This window comes from Choloepus didactylus, chromosome 13 (genome assembly GCF_015220235.1).
Source record: "Choloepus didactylus isolate mChoDid1 chromosome 13, mChoDid1.pri, whole genome shotgun sequence".
Classification (NCBI taxonomy): Eukaryota; Metazoa; Chordata; class Mammalia; order Pilosa; family Megalonychidae; genus Choloepus; species Choloepus didactylus.
In genome coordinates, this window is record NC_051319.1 from 96,023,663 (window position 1) to 96,046,405 (window position 22,743).

The following is a 22,743-nucleotide window of genomic DNA, read 5'->3' on the forward strand; positions in this document are numbered from 1 at the left end:
GTGGCTCCATATCCAAACCAATACTCAGTGTTGTGTTTTTTGTTTTTTTTTTTTTTAATTTTAACCATTCTAATGGATGTTCAGTGATTTTCCTTTGCATTTCCCTAATACATAGTGATTTTCTGCCTTTTTTCATGGGCTTATTGGCCGTTGGTCTAGCTTTAATGAAATATGTATTCAAATATTTTGCCTCCTTTAACTCTTGGTCTCCTTTTAAAATTTACACCTTTTATTTTGAAATAATTATAGATTCACAGGAAGGTGAAATGTCCAGAGAGGTCCAGTAACCCCTTCACCCAGCCTCACTGAATGTTAACATCTCACCTAACTATAGCACGATAGCAAAACCAGGAACTGGACATTGGCATTATCCATAGGGCTTATTCAGATTTCACCAATTATACATGCACTCCTGTGTGTTTGTGTATGCTTGTAGCTTTGTGCAATTGTATCACGTTTAGCCTCATATAACCAACTTTATAATCAAGATGCTTAACTGTACCATCACCGATTTCCTCAAACCCCATTACAGACACATTCACTCCTCCCCTCCCCCACATCCCTAACCCTTGGCAATCACTAATCTGTTCTCCATCTCTATTATTTAGTGAATTTTATATAAATGGAATCGTGCGATGTGTCTCCTTTTGAAATTGACTTTTTTAAATCCTGCATAATTTCCTTGAGGTTCACCAAAATTGCTGCATGTTATTAATAGTTCATCCTTTTTGTTGATGAGTAATATTCCATGACACTGATATACCACAGTACCACATTGAAGTTCACCCGTTCACCCATCGAAGGACATTTGAGTCATTTCCAGTTTTCGGCTATTACAAATACAACTGCTATGAACAGATGTGTACAAGTTTCTGTGTGAATAAAAGTTTTTATTTTTCTGGCATCTGTGCCCTACAGCACAATTGCTGAGTTGTATAGTAGCTCCATTTTTTTAGTTTTAAAAGTAACTACTAAACTTTTACAGAGTGGCTATGCCATTTTATATTCCAACCAATGATATATGAGTGATCAGGTTTCTCTGCACTCTTATCAATTTTGGTGTTGCCACTGTTTTGTATTTTCGCCATTCTGATAGGCATGTGGTGATATTTCATTGTGGTTTTAATTTGCATTTCTCTAAAGGTTTCTTATGTTGAACACATGTTCATGTGCTTTTTTGCCATCTGTGTATCCTCTTCAGTGAAATGTCTGTGCACGTGTTTTTGCCTATATTCTGATTAGATTATTTGTTTTTATGATGTTTGATTTTGAGAGTTCTTTATATATTTTAGATACAAGTCCTTTGTCAGATATCTGCTTTGCAAATACTTTTTCCCGGTCTGTAGCTTATCTTTTCATCCTCTTAACAAGGTCTTTTGCAGAGCGAAGTTTTTTAATTTTGATGAAGTCCAATTTATCAGTTTTTCCTTTTCTGGATTGTGTGTTTAGTGTCTAGTCTAAGAACTCTTCACCTAGTCCTAGGTCCCAAAGATTTTCTCGTATGTTTTTTTCTTGAAGTTTTATAGCTTGCTTTTTTACATTTAAGTCTATAATCCATTTTCCATTTTGAGCTAATTTTTGTATAAGGTGCGAGGTTTCAGTCCAGGTTCTTTTTTTTTTTTTTTTGCCTGTGTATATCCAATTGCTCCAGCACCATTTAATAAAAATGCTATCCCTCTTTCACTGAATTGCTTTTGCTCCTTTGTTTGCGAAAAATTGATTGGGTGTATTAGTATGCATCTGTTTCTGGGTTCTCTCCAGTTCCATTGATCTATGCATTTGTCTCTCCACAAGTACCTCACTGTATTGATTTTTGTGGTTATATAGGAAGTCAATAGTGAGAAGAGCAATTCCTCCCACTTTACTTCTTTTTTGCAATTGTTTTGGCCTTTCCTTTTTCATATACTCTTCAGAATAAACTTGTCTGTTTACAAAAAACCTTGCTCTGAGAGTCTGATATAAATTGCATTAAACCTGTGATCACTTTAGAGATACTTGACATCTTACTATTTTGTGTCCTCCAATCTATGAATGCAGTGTGTCCCTCCAAGTATTTAGACCTTCTATCAGCGTTTTATAATTTTCATCATACAGATCCTGTACGTGTCTTGTTAGATTTATACCTAAGTATATAATTTTCTTTGGTGCAATTATAAAAGGCATTTGGGGTTGGGGGGGTGGTTTAAATTTCAGTTTCCAAGTGTTCATCATTGCTAGATGGAAATGCAGTTGATTTTTGCATGCTGATCTAATATCCTACAATCTTGAGGCATGAAAGCTTAAATAACTTATCCAAGATCACACGTTTCCTAAATGGTGGAGTCAGATGTGTCTGACTCCAAATCTCATGCCTTTGCCATTGAGATCTACTTCCCTGCTATCTCATTCTGTCACTCCTCACGTCCTTCAGTGGACACAGAGTTAATTTCCAAGCCCTGGCCTAGGTCCCCCGTGTTCTGACCCAGCCTGCCTTCCTCTCCTGTCCACTACTTCCCTCCACAAACCCTATGCTCCTGCCCATCAGAACTACCTACTGTTGCCCAAATGCTTAAAACCCCCTAGCCTTTACCTTAGGCTATTGCCTTGGCCTGGCTGGTCTTTCTCTCTGTGCTAAATCTGAAGCTCAACTTTAAGACCTTGAAGCTGCTCCTCTCTGAAACCTTCCCCAGCATATTCTACCATAATTTACGACTCCCTCTGCAGCATTGCCATAATGTTACTTCTGTGTTTGGCTCATTTTGTTTTAGCCTGTGCTAGAGAGATGTGTTTACTTGGCACTTCCGTAGATCGTGAGTTGCTTAAGGGCATTGATCAAGTCAGGTTTGAACCACTCCCCCACCCCACCCCCACTGCCTACCTGTAGGGGCTAATCATGTTTCTGGAATTGGTTGATTACTAAATTCAGTGTAGTCTCTTTCAGTAGTGAATGGTGTACTACCCTGATAAGGAGGTGATGTCACTATATTCATTTGGAATGTTGTATTGATCTAACCAAGCACTTTCCTTGGTTGGACCTGGTAGATTTATTGAGGAATCTTGAAAAAAATCTAAAGGCTTGCCTTTTCCCAGCCAGGTCTCTGAGAAAGTTTCTGCTCTTCCTTGGGTGAGAGTTTGTGCCTCTCTTCAAGAGGGGGCTGGCAAAGGCCATCGAGGACTTCCAAAGTCTGTCCTTAGACACTGCAATAGCACCGGCCCAGTGTCCTCACAGGTTGGCTTTTCACCAATCCGTTGTGTGTCACAAAGAGGAGGGGTTGGCCGTCCTAATACTGAGCCGACTGTGTGGTGCTGGGCAAATCACTCCTTGTCTGAACACTTTATATACTCTATCCCCCCTCCTCCCCCTCTTAGCACCGTGATAATCCTTATTCCAAAAGAGAGCAGTTTTTTCCCATAAGGCTTTTGGATTTTCCATTTATTACCCTAGTTTCTTACTTTTAGGGTTCTAGCCATGGCTCCAGCCCTCTCTCCAAGACCTCATGTGCCTTCCCACCCAGGGCACTGTGTTGATTTCTGGAGGATACAATAGCCCTTCCTACGAGGCCTTAAACACCCATGTGTGTGTCGCAGTTGTGCAAGCCCTCCCTCACTCCACTGTCACTCTGAGGAAGTAGTTTCACAGCCCTCTGCCATAAGTCCTGGTGAGTTCCAGCTGCCTCTCCTCCAGTAGAAACTGCCTTCTTACCTCACAGGACATGGGTTGTGAGTCCTTGGCCACCCCCCTTCCTGCTCACTCTCCTCTAGCAATGCTCAAGGCTGCTGTGTCCTTCCTAAGGACCCTTCCCCAGAACCGGGCGCAGGATTACGGGAGTGGCCTGGCCTGCAGGGCTGAGCTGCCTCCCCAGTCCTGAAATCTGGCTCCACCAGTGCGACCTGGAATCAGTCAGGTCTTGGCCTGTTCTGAACTCATTTGGATCATTGGACTAAACCCCCTGAGTCACACTTGCTGCTGCTCATCAATCCTCTGATTGATGTCCCATATTTTTAATTTGTTTAGGGAGCCCAAGTAGAAGGCAGAGATTGGAATCCCGGCCCTACTGTGAGAATGAGATTAAGTTTATGTTTCCCACAGGATAGGTGTGCCTGGCAGGGTGGGGCAGTTCAGGAATTGGCAAAAGGTTAAAAAGACAAACTGTAGTCTATGGTCAGTCCCCCTGTTTATCCACCCACTATCTACTATCCTTCCAAGGTGGAGACTCGGGGGTAGAAGTTCCCAAAATAGCCTCATCACTTGTTACCAAATTAGCCCTGACTGGCTCTAAAGAGGCCTGGTCATAACCATTATAGTCAGGGGTGGAGATTTTTTTCAACCTTTTCAAATGTTGCAAATTCGCGAGGGAAACTTATTTCAAATGTTTCCGATTTGCCTGGGCTGCATGTTTCAAATTTGCCTGGGCTAGTTAGGCTTGTCAAATAGAATGTAACCTCTGAAGTATCCAGCCACTGGAGAAACAGGGGAAGGAGTTGCCAGTTAGGCCTAAGAAATAAATTCTGGGTCTATTATTCTGTGCTCCAACCACCGACATTTTGGTTGGGCTCCCGTTCTTGCAAGATCGTGAATAAATTCTTTTCTTCTCCACAATCGGGTGAGCGTTTATTCCTTTTAGGAATGGTGCTTGTTTCTCACACTACCACTCATGAACTGGGTGACTTCACTTGTTTAAGTTCCTAATGTAAGTTGCAAGGTGCTTAATTTCTCTGGGCCTCAGTCCTTCCATCTGTAAAACGGAAGTAACAGGACGTCCCTCATGGGGTGTTTGTGAGGATTAAATGAGAGAGCACATCTCCAGTGTGTGCAGTGCACCTGGCATCTATCAAGTACGTAGTAGAGGTGGCTGTAGAGGAGGTGGCTGGTGAGAATGTGGGTGATTATGATGAGGTGTAAACCACCACCACCCCGCCCCACAGCCCGGCAGTCAGGAGACCTGGGTCTCTGCCTTTCTCTGCTGCCATTATGCTGTGTCAGACTCAGGACGTTTGGAAACAGAGGGCCCAGTGGCTTGGGATGGGAAGATTTCCCGGAAATCCTTGGGGGTCTCCCCAAGGCTTAGTTAGTAGGATGAGTCGCGATCCCAGAGAGCCCTCTAGTGGCCCAGCCCTGAGTTGCAGGCTCAGGAGGACGAAGGATGGAAGGGAGCCGGTTGGGGTGGGAGTGGGGGCGGGTAGACAGCGCCCTCCCCATCCAGGAGAACAAGCCCATGCGGTGCTGTGCGGAGACCGCCGGGCAGGAGGTCAGTCCTGAATTGGGGTCTTACCTTGGTGACATTCTGGCTGGGTGACCGCAGGCAAACCTCATGGGGAGGAACTTAAGGAATGAGGATGGACTGCATCAATGTTTCCCAAAGATGATTTAGGGAGTCCCTGGACAGCTATTTTTATCTGAATAGTTATGTTTTTTCTTGTGTGTTAGAAAAAAACAGTAATTTGCAAATCCTTTATTTCATGGATGTTAAAGGTGAAAAAAAATTTTTAAAAATTTTAAAGCACTTTAAAAATATTAAGTAAACAATAGTACAAATGGTATTTTATCGGGGTAAAATGAAATTTGGGCAACACTGGACTAGATTATTTCTGAATTCCATACAGTTCAGATAAATGAATCCTATTGATATACTACTAGATATTATTTCCTGTCATAAAGGCTATCATTTACTGTTTATTCTGCTATATCCTCGCTACATTTATTCCTTACGTTATGAGGTAGCTATTATTGGCCAAGTCTGTGCCCGAGGCCACATAGCTGGACCGTAGAAAGCTGGGTGTGGAACCAAGCCTGTCCGCACAAAGCCACAGTCTTCTGGGGTGCCTCTTGCGGCTATGCCTTCTCTGCTCACCTGGACTGGGAGCTTGACCACAGAGACTGGTGCTTTCGAGTCTCTGTATTAACTGCAAGGCCTGGCCCGGCAGGGACTAGGCCACGGCTGGCTCCTGAACCCAAGGCAAGGAGGTTACCCAGTGACCCTCATCTCCGGCTGGGCCCAGGGCGAGCTGTGGAGCAGCAGCCACAGGCAGACTCTGGGCGCCAGGACAGCTGACTTCCCAAGACCCAGGGCATTTAAGCTGGTTCTCCTCAACCAGTGCCATGTGGTGCCAAGAGTACTGGCCAGGAGTCAGAAGTTTTGAAGTCTTGACCTTGGCCTCTCACTAACTTGCTGGTTAGTAGACTTGTCCCTTCCCACTCAGAGTCTCAGTTTCCCGTCTTTAAATTGAAGGACGTGAGCTACTGCAGGCAGTTGTGTCAGAATCTGAGGTGTTTTTTCAAAAGGATAGATTCCTGGATTCCACTCTGATAGATTTTAATTTTGTGTGTCTGGGGCAGGGCTCAGGGATCTGTATTTTAGCAGTTTTGCCAAGTGGTGCTGATGCATTGTCAGGTTTGGGAATTCTTGTGCTCAGGTCCCTTCTAGCTCCCAAATTCCATGAATCTTAGCTTGAAGGTCTTGTAGACCCCATGTTCTTCCCTGCACCCAACCCAAATCAGGCTAAATGACACAGAAAATAACAGTAAGAAAAATATTTTATTGTTAAAAAAAAAAAAAAAAACGAACCAGGCATACTGTCACTCACTCACAGTCACACACACAATCGCCAACCATTCATGCAAATAGACTCTCACCCACACAGCCTGCTGCCGCCAAAAGCAGCGACCCATGGGTAAGATTCCCCATTGCTCTTCCTTTTGACCTGGTCTCCAGAAACAGCACGCTTGAAAAGGCAGTGGACCGGAGGGAAGGTTTGGTGGGGGAGGGAGTGGCGAGGTGAGCGGGCACAGTGGCCTCTGGTCCCCGCCACTCCTGGCTACATAAAGTCTACACACGTGTCACATAGACTATACACAGATGCCCACATGTGTAGACACGTGCCCACATGACCCTCCATGCATAGGGTTGAGTCACTGCAGGTAACACTTAGATTGGCAGGCATCTGAGATGGAGGGGCAGGACAGGGCATCCAGCCAGCCTCCACCCGGCCCTGAAAAGGAGTTCCTTGTGTCTAGGGAAGAAAACAAATCTCTTTGTGGAAACTCATCCAGACACCAAGGTTGAAAAGTGCTTTAGAATTTTAGAATGGACACATTTCCTTCCTGCATTCAGCAAAAGTGTCTGGGAAACTCGGGATGAACTGCCCAGAGTTCCATTGAGGTCTGAATTCTTTAACAGAGAAGGCTCGCCCGGGGCCACACAGGGTCCTGGCAGGCCCCAGCTGGTGGGTAGTCATGTGACTTAAAGGGACGGAACAAGTTCCCTTGAATCTGTGTTAGAGGAGCAGGACCTCCCGGAGACTGAGGCCCCAGTGATGCTCCCAGGAACCCCTGTTGCCCTTGTTCTCCACTGTATCTCTGGCTCTTGGCACAGTGCCTGGCATGGAGCAGGCGCTCAGAAAATATGCACTGGATGTATAAATGCGGCAGGGTGCGGTGACTTTTGGTACCTGCTTGCCTGCTGCTCACCTCTCAGCCCCAGGAGGACACCCCGTGGCCCTCCAGGCCCAGCTGACCCCACACCCCATCTCTATAGTGGGGGCAGTGGTTGCCTTTTGGACACACACCTGCCTCTGCCTCCAGGATGGAACCGTGAGCATGCGTTAAGAATGCGTTCTTGCAGAGCTGACCCAGGAATTGAGGCCTTGCCTCCCTGGGGACTGAGAAATGGCAAAAGAAGGAGACACACTCTCTCTCACCCAACCCAGGCATCAGTTTTTCCTGGTTTTCCTGGGTGCCTGCTCTGTGCATCCCCTCTCTCTCCTGGGGGCCCTAGTGCTGTTTTTGGAGCTCTACCCTCAGCTTCCCTCCACCCTCAGGGACTAGCTGGGGGTCTGGAAAAGCATGTTTCAAGGGATGGCAGCCTGGACTGGGTATGGGGGCTTCCCTCCCATGTTCCCAGCCACAGTCAACTCACTGCCTGTGGGGCAGGGGCAAGGTGCCAAGCCCTTCTGCCTGCCTTCCTCTGAGAACTAGGGAACTAGAACATGACCTCCTCACAGCTCCCATAGTCGCTCTCTACCATGTCAGAGCCCTCATAGTTGGGGGGAGCCCGGGGTTGGCCCCGGCCTGCGGGAGGCCCACCCCCTACCTCACACTCAGCATAAGAGGGCCCAGCCCGGCTGAGCCGCATACTCACCCCCTTGTAGCCCCCCTCTGCCAAGCAGGGCCCTCCCCCTCCCTGCTGGAACTGCGAGTGGTAGTAGCTGATAGCTGTGTACTCATTGAGACAGGGGGCAAGCAGGTGCTCCTGGGGACTGGGAGGCTGCGGAGGCATCAGATCTTCCAGGTTCTGGTTGCTATAACGGGGTGGGATGGGTGCCCGCTTGTTTTCCAGTTCCAGTGGGAAGGGGAAGCCCCCATAGAGGCCAATGGGCTCCGGCATCACAGCTGGGGTTGGGTGGCAGTGGGATGAGGGTGGCAGAGGGCCCTGGGTCACTTCAGAGGGAGGGTATTCCCAGCGTTCCTTCCTGGAATAAGTAGGGAGCCAGACCGTGGTTCCACCTGGGTACACTGAAAGGGAATGGCAAAATAGAGTGAGCGCTGAGTTTCCGAAGTAAGAGTTCCAACTGGCTCAAGAGTCAATGAACAAGGGAAAAACATGGATGGCTCCATGCAGCCCACCCCCACTGCTGGATATGGCAACTCTGCCCCAAGTCCTACTGGTGAGACCCAAGCCCTACTGGTGAATTTTGCCTCCTTAATTGAAGATCATTGACATATAGTTTGTATTAGGAGGTGATGGAGTCTACAACAAAGGGTGATAAAATGAGATATGATTTGGAAGTCGGAAGACCAGGAGTCCTTTGTTCTACCACTGTCCCTGCTACTGAATAATTGGGTAAGTTGGTACAAGTCACGTCATCTTCATGTGCCCCAGTTACCCTATTCCTCAAAAAAGGGGAGGGGGGGAATACCCGTTTTAACTACTGGTAAATAAACTGGAAAATACAGAGTACTTTACAAATTCACCTCCTTCTGAGCAAAAGATGAGAGGCGGGTAAAGTAGTTCCCTTTTCTAGGCCAGCCAGGTCTGGCCCAAGACTGCTATACCTTCAGGTGACCAGAAGCTTGGACCACTGCTTCTCTTTCCCTTCCCAGAAAAATGAAAATATGCAGAAGCTTCCTTTGCATCCCAGGGATTCTATCCACCCACATCCCAGTTCTACAGGTTTCTGCCATGTATACCAATCCTAGGGAGTGATTTGGAACTCAGAGGAGTGGATCATGGTGCAGTAGAATGAGCCACAGGCTGAGTCGAGAGACCTGGCATCTAGACCCACAGGCATTGGTGCACTGTGACCTGGATCACATCCTTTCATATCCCATCCCAAGGGACTGGACTGGATGGTGGCCCAAAAAACCCTTTTGCTTCAGATAATGGAGTGTTCAGATCTACCCACCCCATTCCATCAACCTGAGAGGCTAAGTGCCTCTGGCAATACTGACCCATTTCCTCTCCTGACCAGGTTCTCTTCAAAATGGACTCATTGCCAGAGTTGGAAGGGACTGCAGATGGTGGGAGTCTGGGGGGCACACTGCAGACCACCGGCTGTTGCTTAGAGCTGGGTCCAAAGGTGATGAACTCATTTGGGACCGAGGCCTTGCTGGACTCTGGTTGGTTCAAGTTGTTGTAGGAGCTCGTGCTCAGGGGGTTGAGCTCGAGGGTAGGCATGGCTTGGGTGTCAACACCAACACTCCTGGCCAGGAGGTCTGGGTCCTCCATGGCCACAGGCTTGTGAGCCTTGCAGCGGCGGCAGTAGAGGAGAAGCCCAACAATGGCCCCAATGAAAAAGATGAACAGAACGGCCACTATGATGATCAGCATCTCCTGCTGCCCCCAGTCGCCCCTTTTAATCTCAGGAGTGACGAGGCAGTATCCTTCTGAGCAACCCCTTGCCTCCATTTCACACCTGCAGAGACAGAGAAAGAGAAGTCAGGGGCCTGAGTCATTGTACTGCCCTTTTCATATCTCCTCTTGCAAAGATCTATGGGAGAGAGATCCCCACCCTCCAGCCTACCCTTTAATTTTCAAACACATCAATGATCTATCAACACCCTCCATCCTGCACTAGTAAGATACAGGCCTCAGCTACACTCACATTTATGACCAATAATATCTGGGCTCTGGACACATCCATTATTTCCCAATGAGATCTAGGCAGTGGACATATACTGTTCAATCATGAGGTCAGATTTCTAACCACAGCACGGTGAAGGCATCTGACTGACATGCTTGGTAGTCCTCTAGCAATGATGTCAGGGTCCCAGATACAAGTCAGCCGTCATCCAACAATGGTGACTGGGCACCAGTGTCACCTACTATTCATCACCAGTAGGTCACAGGAACCCAACCTGGCCATGCACAGATCAGCTACCTCACAATGAACGACTTTCTCAGAGGAAGCACTTGAACCATATGACCTCTCAGGTCACCTTCAGCTCAGCATTCTGTGGTCTAAGGATCCTAGCAGATGTCTCCCATGGCTAGCTATACTGATTTTTGAGGGATATGGAAAAAGGCTCCCTTCATTCCACTTCAGTCCAAATCATCCCCCAGGGCCTGAAATTTTACCACTAATGGTTTGATCCTTTGTGTTAAATGTCCTCTCCATGTTCCTCTTTTAAACTGCAAACACCAGTCTCAGACACACACTTTCAGGGTGTTATCCATTCATTAGATGCGTCCTCCCAATGCATCTAACGAATGGATAACACTCGCTCCTGCAAAGCAAGGCAGGCAGTGGGGCAGGAAACACCAGTTGCTGAGAGAAAGGACTTATTTGGGTCATAAACACACAGGTGATCATGGACAGGTGCTTTTTCCTGATACACTTCCATATCCCCTTCTGCAGAATGAATGGGGTGGACTAGTTCATTGTCTCTCTTAGGCATGGCTAGGTCCAAAGCTCCCTTGGGAACTTCTAAAAATAGATTCCCCGGCCTCATTCCTGGGAGGTTCCAAGCCAGTTGGTCTGGATGAATTCTGGAAATCTAGTTTTCATAAGGCTCCTTCATGATTTTTAAAAACTCCCACATTGGGGAGCCATAAAATCAGATGATTTCCAAAGCCCCTCTTCCTCTAGGATTATAGGTATGATTCCTAGCTACCCCCACAGCCCAGCATGGTACAGGTAGCTCGCGGTGGGGTTCCAGACTCACAGCAGGGCCTGTGCCAAGTGGAACCACTGTCCCCAGGCCACTTTCTGGGAAGCCACAGTCTAGAGAAGGAAAACAAGAACTGCCATTTTCCAACTTCAGCAAAGATCAGAACTTCCTGAGGAGATGATTAGAAGGGCAGATTCGTTGCCCCAACCTGGTGACTCTGATTCAGCAGGTTCAGAGTGGGGCTTGGGGATCTGCCTTTTCAACAAGCCCCTACCTCCTGCCTCCCAACATGCTCTGATGCAGGTGGCTGGAGCATCATTCTGAGAAATGCTGGATGAATCACTGGAGCACTCGGCCCCCGGCCTCCCACTGGCCTCAGAGGTCAGAGTGCAGAGGTCGTTCCTAATGGTGCCAAACCTAGGGTGAGGCGCCCCGGAAGGTGGGTGTCCTGTGCTTACCTGTCTCCCGTGTATGGGTGAGGGCAGTTACAGGAAGCTCCTTTTGGGGAGGAGATGCAGGTTCCGCCTCCCAGGCAGGGTGTAGACGTGCAGTTCTCCCTTCCTTGTTCGCAGTGCTTCCCAGAGAACTGTGGGGGACACTTGCAGACATAGCCTGGGAGAAAGAGAAGGAAAGGTGAGCAAGAGAGAGCAGTAGCCTAGCAGACAGGCAGCCCTAGACCGAGGCCCTCTAGGAGACAGGGACGGCCTTGCATGTTTGCAGATCTGTGGGTTCATGCAGCCATTCAGCAACCACCTGTTTATTTTATTGAGGCCTCCTCTGAGCCAGGCGCCATGTTGGGTATCATGAACAAGATACCTTGGTCCCTGCCCTCAAACAATCGAGGAGAGGGAAGGAGGGGGGAGGGGGGATGAGGGAGAGGGGGGAGGTGGGGAGGGGGAGGAGGAAGAAGAAGAAGAAGAAGAGGCTTTGACATCCTCCTCATGGACGTTGTTGCTATTCTAAGCATTTCAAGTATTAGCCCATTTGATGCTCACAACCACAATAACCCTGGGATTGGTTACTGTGATCATCCTCATCAGGGGACAGGGACAAGGCAGGACAGGTGAGGGAATGAGGCACAGGGAGTGTATGACATTTGCTCAAGATCACACAGCTGGTAAATGGCAAAGCTGAGGCTCAGTTATACATAATATCAGGATCTTAGCAATCATAAGAAAAATTGGTGTTATGAAAGGGAAATGTGGGGGCCCTAACCTGCTCTGGGGATCAGGAAGTCTTCTTAAGGACTTGGACCTGAAAGATGAGTAAAAACTAGCCCGGCAAAAAGATGGAGGGGCAAAGGGGAAGACGACTCAGGCAGAGGACAACAGTGCGTGCAGAGGCTCAGAGGAGAGAGTATGGTACATTCAAGGAACTGATGAGGGCCCAGCGTGGGTGAGTGTGGCAAGCAAAGGCGACGGTGGTAGGCTGTGAGGCTGGTGAGGGCGAGGGGCCAGAACATTAAAGCAGCATGAGCCATGCACAAGAATGAATTTGAACTCTACCCTGAAAGCAATGGGGAGTCACTGAAAGGTTCTAAGCAGGAGAGTGACATGCTCAGGTCTGCACCTCATAAAGCTCATTCTGGCTCCCAGGCAGAAGTGGGAATAGAGAGAAGCAGGAGAAGAACAGGGAGGCGGCTGGTGCAGTAGAAAAGGTGGGAAATGCTGGGGCCTTGGATCAGAGTGATGGCAGTGGGCACAGAGGCGATAGACTCCATGGGTATTTTGGAGGTAGAAATGACAGTCCTATAAGCCTGACAAAAAAAAAAAAAAGACATAATACCAAGTGTCGACAGGATGGGGCAGCCAGGAACCTCATGGCCTGCAGGTGGGAGTGGAGATGGGTGCAGCCATGCTGGAGAGTAATTTGGGCTATGTGGTCACACTATTTGGATACTCTGGATATGCGAATTCTATCCCTGGGTAGGATGTGTGTGGTGGTGGTGGGGGGTGAAGGAAATTCTCACATGGTTCCTAAGGTGCACGGACAAGGGTGAGAGGGAAAATGGGGGTGTGTGCACACCACGGAGCACTGAGCTGCAGTGGGAAGCAATGCATAAAATGTACTCATGACAGGAGAGATGGACTTTAAAAATATGTTGCTGAGTGAAGAGTGTTAAAAATTTTATGCCAATTACATAAATTAAAAATTTGAGCATGTGGAAAACAGTAGAAAAAATATTTAAATATTTGCCTATAGGGTTGGGGGAGGGGAAGGGAGTGGGGGTAAAAATTAAAGAGAATGAGAGAGAGGGGGTTCACATGGGCCAGTGATGACACTCAGGTGTGTGATTAACTCTAGACTCTATACCTGAGCTTCCCATTCATGCCCCCTCTCCTATCCAAAATAAAATAAAATAAAAGGTAGAATGATAGTTCTTGATGACGGAGGGGAAAGTCTCTTGGCTTCTCCTACTGCAAACCTCACAAATCCCAGCCCATTAGCCACGAGACAGAGAAACAGAGGGAAATACAGCACCAGGAGGCAGGAGTTCTCCACTGAGAACTGCACCCAGGGCATGCCTCTCCCACCTAAAAGCCATGTGACCTTGGACAAGTTCCTTTACCTCTCTGGACATCCCTTACACAGCCTTGCAGTTTCCTGAGCTATAAAATGGAGCTATTTATGGCTCTCTTCCCTCCCTCCCTCCCAGGCTGTGGTGAAGGAACAGGCTTTGTAAACTCTACAGTGATACACAATTGCACGATTGCTCCTTCAACGTGACAGATGCTCGGTGGAGCCTTTGGGATAAACCTTGGGGTCAGCCCCTGCCCCAGTCCTTACCTGTCCCATGGGTCTGTGAGCACTCCCCTCCATTGAGGCACGGGTTCTGGCTGCAGTCATCACTGTGGAGACAGCACTGGCTGAGGGCCTGCGTCTCCAGCAAGCCTGCCACCTTCCTGCCATGCCCCAGCAGCTCCAGCGCCTCACCATTGACAACGACAGCATCCAGGCAGCCTTTGAAGCCCTGGGAGACACTTGGGGAAAAATGCGAGAGGACAAGGCCACCCAGCAAGAGGGCTCTTTCAGACTTCAGACTCCGGCAGTTCTCTGGGAGGGTGAGGGAGGCATTGCCTGTACCGTCAACCAACAGGCGAATGGAGGTGGCCGTCTCCACCAGAATGGAATGCCACTCCTGGTCATTCACATGGCGCTGCGAGGAAAGGTTTCCATAGAAACCACCTGGGCAGTGGTATTCCAGCTGGGGCACTCCGTCAGCCAGCTGCAAAGAAAAACCCAGCCAGCCATCAGCAAAGCCAAGAAGTCCTTGCAAAAAGCCCTGCAAACAGGCTGCCATTTCAAGAATGTTGGTTGAGTTTTCATGGGTGGGAGAGGTCAAGGCTGTTTTAGACATCGCATTTGTGGAGCATAAAGGCACCCAAAGTCCTCTTCTGTCTATGGTTTCATCTGACCTCACGCACTCCCTGGGATGGTCTAGGCAGGGATGACATGTCCATTTCACGGAAGAGAAAACTGAAGCCCAGAGATGTCTTGCTGATCGAGACCCTGTCTTTTGGATTCTCCTCCACAGACCTCCCCAGTGTTCCACACTCCTGAACACCGGCATCCAAGGAAAGATCACCCCCCAAACTCTTTCCTACTTCCTCAAGAATCAATTAGAACAGCAGTTCTCAATGGAACCCTGAGATCTCTTTAGGAGATCCATGGAGGAAAACTATTTTCATCATAATCCTAAAACACTATTTGCTTATTTTACTCACTCTCTAAGTATAGAGTGGAGTTTTCCAAATGTGTGCTATCACAACAGATTGAATGCAGAAGTAGAATTGAGGCTCCAGCTGACTTCTATTAAGTAAGACAGAAGAGAGATTTGCAATAACGTAAAGCAATGCCACTCTCCTCACTACTTTTTTTTTTTTTCCTTTGGAAAATATAATTATTTTTCATAAATATGTTATTTATTTTAGAATGTAATGGGGCTCTTGTTATTTTTAAATGAATAAATGAAAAAATATTTTTAAATTTCTCAGTTTTAATTTCTAATTCTGAAAATGTCAGTTATAACTGACATAAAACTTCTCTGGGGTCCTCAATAATTTTTAAAAGTGCTTTACACTTTTAAACCCTGAAATTAAAAAGTCTGAGAACCACTAGATTAGAACATTTCCATTCACTCTACCCCCAAGAAGTAGGAAAGTTTAATGACCATATATTTTTCTGGTGACTCTGGGATAGGTAGAGTTTTCTCTGGGTGAAATTTCTAGACTCCTTGATGATCTCGGCCAGCCTCCTGGCTTTAGATTATTTATATGCTGAAGACTCCCAAATCTCTATCTCCAGCCCAAACTCCTCTCACAAACTCTAGACCCGTTTATCCCATTCCTCTTGGAGGTCTAATGAGCATCTCACACTTCCATGCCCAAAAGTGACCTCCTGATCTTCCCTCTAAACCTGCTCCACCCATGTCCCCCCACCCCCGGGTCAGGTGACAGACTCCATTCCTCAGGCTGCTCAAGCCAAAACCTTGCTCTCCCTTTCTTTCCCACCCCACATTCAATTCACCAGGAAGCCCTGTTGGCTTTACCTTCGTAATCTATCCAGAATTGGATCCTGTCTTCCTGTCTCACTGACATCACCCTGCTCTAAACCACCACCATCTCTCACCTGAATTACTGCATCAGCAGGTACCTCCCTGCTTCTATCCTTGCTCCTCTAACATCTACTGTCAACACCACAGACATGATCCTTTTGAATATGTCAGGTCATGTTACTTCTCTGCTGCAAAACTTTCTAATGCCCTCAATTTTGCTCAGAACAGTCCTTACAAAGGCCTATAATTACAAAGGCCTATAAGGCCCCACGTGATCTGCTCCTGTCCTGCTACATCTCTGACCTCAACCGCTCCTCCTACTGCCCCCTTTGCTGTACAGACTTCCCTGACGTTCCCTGGAGCATGCCAGGCATCCCCTGCCAAAGGGCTTTTGTATTACTCTTCCCTCTGCCAAGAAAACTATTCACCCCTGATGTTCACATGGCTAATTCCCTCCCTTCCCCTTCAAATTACTGCTCAAATATCACCTCAAGAAACCTTCTCTGACCACATTATTTAACACTGCAACTCCCATACTCTGATTCACCTTCACCTTTTTTTCCCATAACATTTTTACATGGAAACATACTCTGTAATTTTCAGATTTGTTACATTTATGTTTGTTGTCAGTCTCCCCCCTATAGAATGAAATCTATCCGAGGGGTTTTTGTCTTCTCAATGATGAGACCCAAGCACCTAGAACAGTGCCAGTCATATAATAAGTGCTCAATAAATAGTTGCTGAATGAATTAAATTCTAAGCAACTGCCAAAGTCTGCTTTCTCTTTGTCAAAAAGGGAGATTGGCACATGTGGCAGAGGTGTCAATTTTCTTGTGCTTGCTCTTGTCCCACAGAATAGCCAGACCTCACTGGATGTATATCTCCAGGTGGGACGGTTGTGGTGATCCGGGACTGGGAAGACCTGTGGCCTGGCCCAACATTTTTTAAATCATATCCAACATCCCTGAAAACCAGGCAGGAATTTCTTCGCCAGAAATTGGCCTTCTTCACCGTCCTTCTGCTCTGCTCACCTATGCAGCCTGGCACATCCCTATGACATCTCTTTGGTGAGCAGTGCCTTACCTTCAAGAAGGTTGATGCTGTCTCATTGGCAAACAGAAGAATGGCCTGTGGCTGGAGTGTTTTCAAACGGAATTGAATGTGCCAGTTCTGAGCGTTTGGAGGACTGTAACGCACGTAGCTCTGACCACTGAACCGGATGGCAGTACCTGTGAAAGCAACCAGAGGTGTGTCAGCTCCATGCAAGTGTTCCCCCCACAGAGCTCTTGAACCAACCTTGTCTCATTCAGTCCTTGGGGGACAAGCAGGGTCATTGCTCCCACTTTACAGGCAAAGAAACTGGGCTAGGATTACTTGTCCAGGTCACACAAGTAGACAGGGCCACCACCCTATACCTTCCTTTGGCCTCAAGGACTGTGAGCACAAACCACTAAGAAAGCAGGAACTGAGCAAGAAATGTAATAAACTGAATGTGTGGAAATCGAAATTTTTATCATACACAATTTCCATTTTATTTCTGACATCATCTGTAGAAGAAGGAGGTTGATATAGAGATTATTTTGCATAAATTATGATTTCATGAAAACAACAAGGATTTTTGATCTCAAAATATCTCCTTCACCATTAGAGGTGTGATCATTTGGGTAAACACTTCCCAAATAAAATGCTGCTGAGAGGTTGAGACACTCTGATAAAGTAAGGAGGTAGTGTTAAATGGTATATTCAAAAATTCTGGAAGGCCTGCATCCTCCATCTACCTCAGCAATTGCCAATGCACAATTGCATAATAAGGAGTTTGAGACGTCACCCAAATTTGAGTTTCTCAAACTTATCTTATTTTCTGCAAGCCCCCTTTGGGAAATGCCATGTTATATTAAGTGCTTTCCTCCCCAGATTTTTAAAACTCCAAATTTCTCAGAAGTGAGTTCACCTGTTAAATACCTAAAACCTTAGTGTGAATAAGCTTATCAGTCATCAGGGGAAGGGATGAGTGGTACAGGCCCCAAATACCTAGAGGAGGAGAACTGTTGAAAGAGGGAAGAGAAGCCAAAAGGAGAAGGAGGAACCAGAATGGCTGAGACACAAAAGATTACAAGATTCTAAGACTCTAAAAACCTGGGATTCTATCTTACCATAGACTAAAATTCTCTGACCCTGGAAATTCTATTATAGGGTGCCATTATCAGATGGGACATCAAAGATGATCTAGATCAGTAATTCCCAAATATGGCTGAATATCAGGGTCAGCTACAGAGAATGCAGGATCCCAGGCTATACCCTCAGAGAATCTGAGTCAGTGGTGTTGGGTGGCACCTGGGAATCTGTATTTTAACAATCTCCCCACAATGGGCAGAATGACTGCAAGGGGCACAACGGAGGCCTCTGAGACATTGTGTTGTTACCTTGTTCTGCGTGCTCATTACATGGTGTGTCCAGTCTGTGAAAATGCATTGAGCTGTACACCTATGATTCATGAATCCCTTTTCTGTATGTCGTATTTCACTAAAATGTTTAAACAACACAGTTCTTCCAAGTGATTCTGGTGACTGGTGAGCCTATCTAGTATTTCTCAAAGTGAAGCCTTTGGACCACCTGCTTCAGAATTGCCCAGGATGCTGGTTAAAAAATGCCAATTCCAGGGTGCACCCAAGATCTTCTTAATAAGAAACTCTGGAGGTGACACCCGGGAACAGGTATCTTAAAAACAAATTTCCTGAAACAAAATAAAGTTTCAGTGGCTGAGAGATTTCAAATGGAGTCGAGAGGTCACTCTGGTGGGCACTCTTATGCACTATATAGATAACCCTTGTTAGGTTTTGATGCATTGGAATAGCTGGAAGTAAGTAACTGGAACCATCAAACTGCAACCCAGTAGCCTTGACTCTTGAAGAAGATTGTGTAGCAGTATAGCTTACATGGTGTGATGGTGTGATTGTGAAAACCTTGAGGATCACACTCCCTTTATCCAGCGTATGGATGGATGAGTAGAAAAATGGGGACGAAAACTAACTGAAAAATAGGGTGGGAGGAGGTAAGATTTGGGTGTTCTTTTTTACTTTTATTTTTTATTCTTATTTTTACTTTTTTCTGGTATAAGGAAAATATTCAAAAGAGAGACTGGGGTGATGAATGCACAACTATATGATGGTACTGTGAACAGCTGATTGTACACCATGGATGATTGTATGATATGTGAATGTATCTCAATAAAATGGAATTAAAAACAAATTTCCCTGGAAATCTTGTAAATTCTGTTATTCTAGAATCTCTGCTATCCAATGCCAGGTGCTCAAGAGAGATTCTTCAGCCACCATGGTTTCCCTGCATCAGATCTTGGGGCAAGAGACACAGAGAAGGGGAGGCCTCCCAAGAAGAACTCACAAGAGCAGCCTAAACCCAGTGCCCCGAGGAGAAAGCCCAAAACCTTCTGAGAAAGCATTTCCCTAATGCAAACTAGACGGTAGGCCCAGCCCCGTAGGGGACGACGATGAGTTGAAGACGATGTCACTCCCTGCTGCCAATGCTCTTGGCTGGTCTGGTGCACGGTCTTGAAGCCAGGTTTGGGGGTCTGGAATGAGCCTTGTCAGAAAGTGGGGTTCCCGAAGGGCTGGGCAAAGAACTCGGGCTTTAGAGTGGGATTTGAATACCCAGCCCTTCATTGGAGGCTGCACAGTTTCAGGCAACCCGATACAATCTCCATACCTCAGTTTCAACTGTAGAGGGGGCTAGTGACCACCACTTCATAGGGTTGGGGCAGGGATGAGTTTAGATGACAGAATCACAAAGCCTGGCACAAAGCACTGTCCTTCTATACAGCAAGGCTGCCCCATGTGAAACGCAGCCCCACTGATCAAGTGCTCATTAAGGGTCAGTGCTTTCATATCCATTACAGGCCACTATGGGCTAAGTGCTTTATATAAGTGCATTTTGTATTCATTATGTAATTTACCCCTCAAACCAACTCCAGAAGGCAGGTATTATTACTTTCCCTTTTTTATAGATGAGAAACTGAAGCACAGAGAATTTTAATAACCCACCCTGAGCTGAGCTTAAATCTTGAGTTTACAACCACCAGGCTACAGTAATAGTAGTAATAGTAAGCCACATCTATTGAGCACTTTCCATGGGTAGGGCACTGTTCTAAGCAAGTGCTTGATATTTAGTACTCAATCTCCACAACAGCTCAAAGGCACAGAGAGGCTGAGTGATTTTCCTAAGGTCACATGGCTAGGAAGGGGTAGAGCTGGGATTTGAATCCAGGAAGTCTGATGCCAGAGCCTATGCTCTTAGCCACAATACTAAACCACCTCTTATGTTCGTAACATTATTGTCAAACCCCCCAAAGTGGCCAGGAATAGGGTGTTATTCCACGACTAGATTTTCTGAAGCCAGTGCTCATCTCATGGACGTTGGAGGTCTGATACTTGTGGCCTTCAGCCTTGGTAAAACTTCCCTCTGACTATCCCACAGATCCTCCCTGGTATCTCTATCCCTCGGGCCCGACAGTTCTGCTTGTCCCTGGGGAAGACCCATTCCTCACCATTGCAGGAGCAGGTCTTCTCCAGACGGTGCCGTGGGGTTAGGATGCTGAGCCTGGCTGTGCTGTACGTGGGCCCAACCTTGGGGTCCAGGTGCACTGTCTCTTGGCAAAGTTGACCCTGGCAGCTTGGCCCCTGGCAGGGCACCACGGGCATGGCTAACCTCATCTGAATTCCCACTGATTGCTCCATCTCCTTGGCTGAACGAGTGATGATGGAAGCCAGTTCTTGGAGCTTGTGGAAGGTTCCAGAATGCCCCTCAAAGACTAGGAGCACGTCCACGCCAGGCATGGCTTCTGCTGGCTGCAGGCTGGCCAAGTGGATGTTGGCTCGTTTGATGTCCAGTTTATGACTGAGGAACCTCTGTAGGTTACGCCAGTGGTCACTCACCAGCTCCTCTGGGGTGAGCTGGTGGAAGCCCATCCAGATGGACTGCTGCAGAGCCTCCCGCCCCACATGCCACACATGGACATGGACACCAGCAGTGGAGGTGAAGGTTCCATCGCTGACAGTGACGTTGAACACGTAGCGACCATGGGGCAGTCCCCGAGTGGCGATAATCTTGCCGTCGGGAGCACCCACTGAGAAGCTCCTGCCCAGGGTCTCCTCTCCTGCCAGGCTGTAGGTCAGTGTGTCCTGGGGGTCTCGGTCCGTAGCATGGATTTTACCCACCATGCCACCCTGGAACTCCTCCTCCCCAATGGTGATGAAGATCTCCAATGGGAGGGCAGAGGGTGGGTAGTGGCTCTGCTCCGTGACGTGGATTCTGACAGATGTCAAAGAGGAGAGGGGAGGGCTGCCACTGTCTGAAACCTGTGAGCAAAACCAAACACGGCCATTACCCAAAAGCACTGCAGTACCCTCTGTGGTCCCAGCGAGGAGCCCCATCTCTCTTCCCCCAAACCTGACCTGAGGGCAGGCTCAGTACACTGTTGCATTTGGAAAAAAAAAAACAAAACAAACAAAAAAAAAACACCTAACTTCAAAAACACTGTTACATTAACAGATGCTGTGAAGAGAATGGAGGAGTGAGTTACATCCCACACCATACAGCAAAACTTAACTCATTCCTTGAAGGGGTCATCAGATGTCTCTTAGCAATTCCCGTGCACATACATTCATGACACCCTGCTCAGCATAAGAAGAGTCCCTTTGGGATTCCCAATACTAAATGTGATGGGGGGGGAGCAGTTTATTTTTCTAGTCAGATAACAGATGATTATTGAGTGCCTTGTATGGGCCAAGACCTCTGCCAGGTACTGAGGATATTGCTATAATCAGGAGAAGAGAGAAAAGGAATAAGTTAACCAACAAACAAGAGAATGCCAGATTATGAAGGTGCTAGGAAGGAAAACAACAGGGTGAAGCCGAAAGAGAGAACTGGAGAGGGAAAGAGAACTGATTTATATCAGGTGGTAGGAAAGGTGTGTCTGAGGAGGTGATATTTCAAGTCCTGGAGGAAGAGAAGAGAAGAGAAGAGAAGAGAAGAGGTGAGAAGAGGCAAGAAGAGGCGATAGTGGGAAAAGCAAGTAGGGCCGTAGGGTGGGAAGAATGTGATGTGCTCAAGAAAACAGACAGCAGGCTACTGTTGGAATGAGTGGGTGAGGGCAGAGGGGCAGAAGATGAGCTGGGGAAGTGAGCAGGGGCCAGACCACTGATCCCTGATAGGCTGAGGAGCACAAGGTTGGATTTTAGGTCAGGACAATTAAAAGCCTATGAAGGTTTTAACTAAGGGAGTGGCATGACCTCATTTAAGTAGGGAAATGAATGTAAATTTAAATGCATTCCCCTTTCACATTTCTGTTCCCAGTTGTCTGAAACCAAGCTTCCCTGTAACTTCCTGCCTAGATAGATTTAAGAGGGGCAAAGCTTTCCTCTTGCTCTTTGGTGACACTGCCACATTCTCGACTGTCCACAGTGCATTCCAACTCTCTGAGTAGACGAGGAAGTTATAGAATTATATCCATTGCTGGGGATTATGCACAACACTGATGAGATATCAATAACAGTAGCAATAATTAATATTATTATTAATTATAATGAATAGCTAACGTTAACTGAGTACAAACCATGAGCCATTAGTTTCTCACTTTCAAATGCTTTAAATGCATTACCATATTTAATCTTTCTTACAGATACCATTACATGTCCCATTTTACAAAAGATATAACTGAGGCTCAAAGAAGACAAGTAACATGTCCAAGGTCATACAGCAGGTCAGGGCAGAGTAGAATTTGAACTCATAGTCTGTGTCCACAGCCCATGTATGTGTTTTCTGTATGTTTGGGTTTTGCTGGTCTGTGGTGCCTGCCAGTGAATGGAAGTGGAGATGCAGGACAGATTCAAAAGAAGGTGAGGAAGCAAATAGTTACTGAGCCCCTCTCTGGGCCAGGTTCTGTGCCTGTGGCTGAGAACACAGAGGTCAGGAAGGCGCTCTGCTCACCTTCCCCTAGGCAACTGCATCCCTACCCTTGGCTTTGAGGATCGTCCACATTAGCCCACATCTGTCCTCTGGGCTGCTGAAGCCTATTCCCAGCTGGCCC

The 22,743-nt window shown here is 47.0% G+C and overlaps 1 protein-coding gene across 1 annotated transcript in view; it reads right to left on the bottom strand.

The window, feature by feature from the left end:
* Nucleotides 1-6,549: 6,549 nt before the first annotated feature.
* Nucleotides 6,550-22,743, bottom strand: part of FAT2 (FAT atypical cadherin 2) — an 80,740-nt gene continuing 64,546 nt past the window's right edge. The window contains exons 19-24 of the mRNA XM_037802051.1: nucleotides 20,203-21,013; nucleotides 16,725-16,870; nucleotides 13,874-14,312; nucleotides 11,545-11,698; nucleotides 9,428-9,891; nucleotides 6,550-8,491 (exon numbers count right to left, since the gene is read on the bottom strand). Coding sequence (XP_037657979.1) covers nucleotides 7,959-8,491; nucleotides 9,428-9,891; nucleotides 11,545-11,698; nucleotides 13,874-14,312; nucleotides 16,725-16,870; nucleotides 20,203-21,013 — 2,547 coding nt within the window. The 3' untranslated portion in view covers nucleotides 6,550-7,958. The remainder of the gene's footprint in view (nucleotides 8,492-9,427; nucleotides 9,892-11,544; nucleotides 11,699-13,873; nucleotides 14,313-16,724; nucleotides 16,871-20,202; nucleotides 21,014-22,743) is intronic.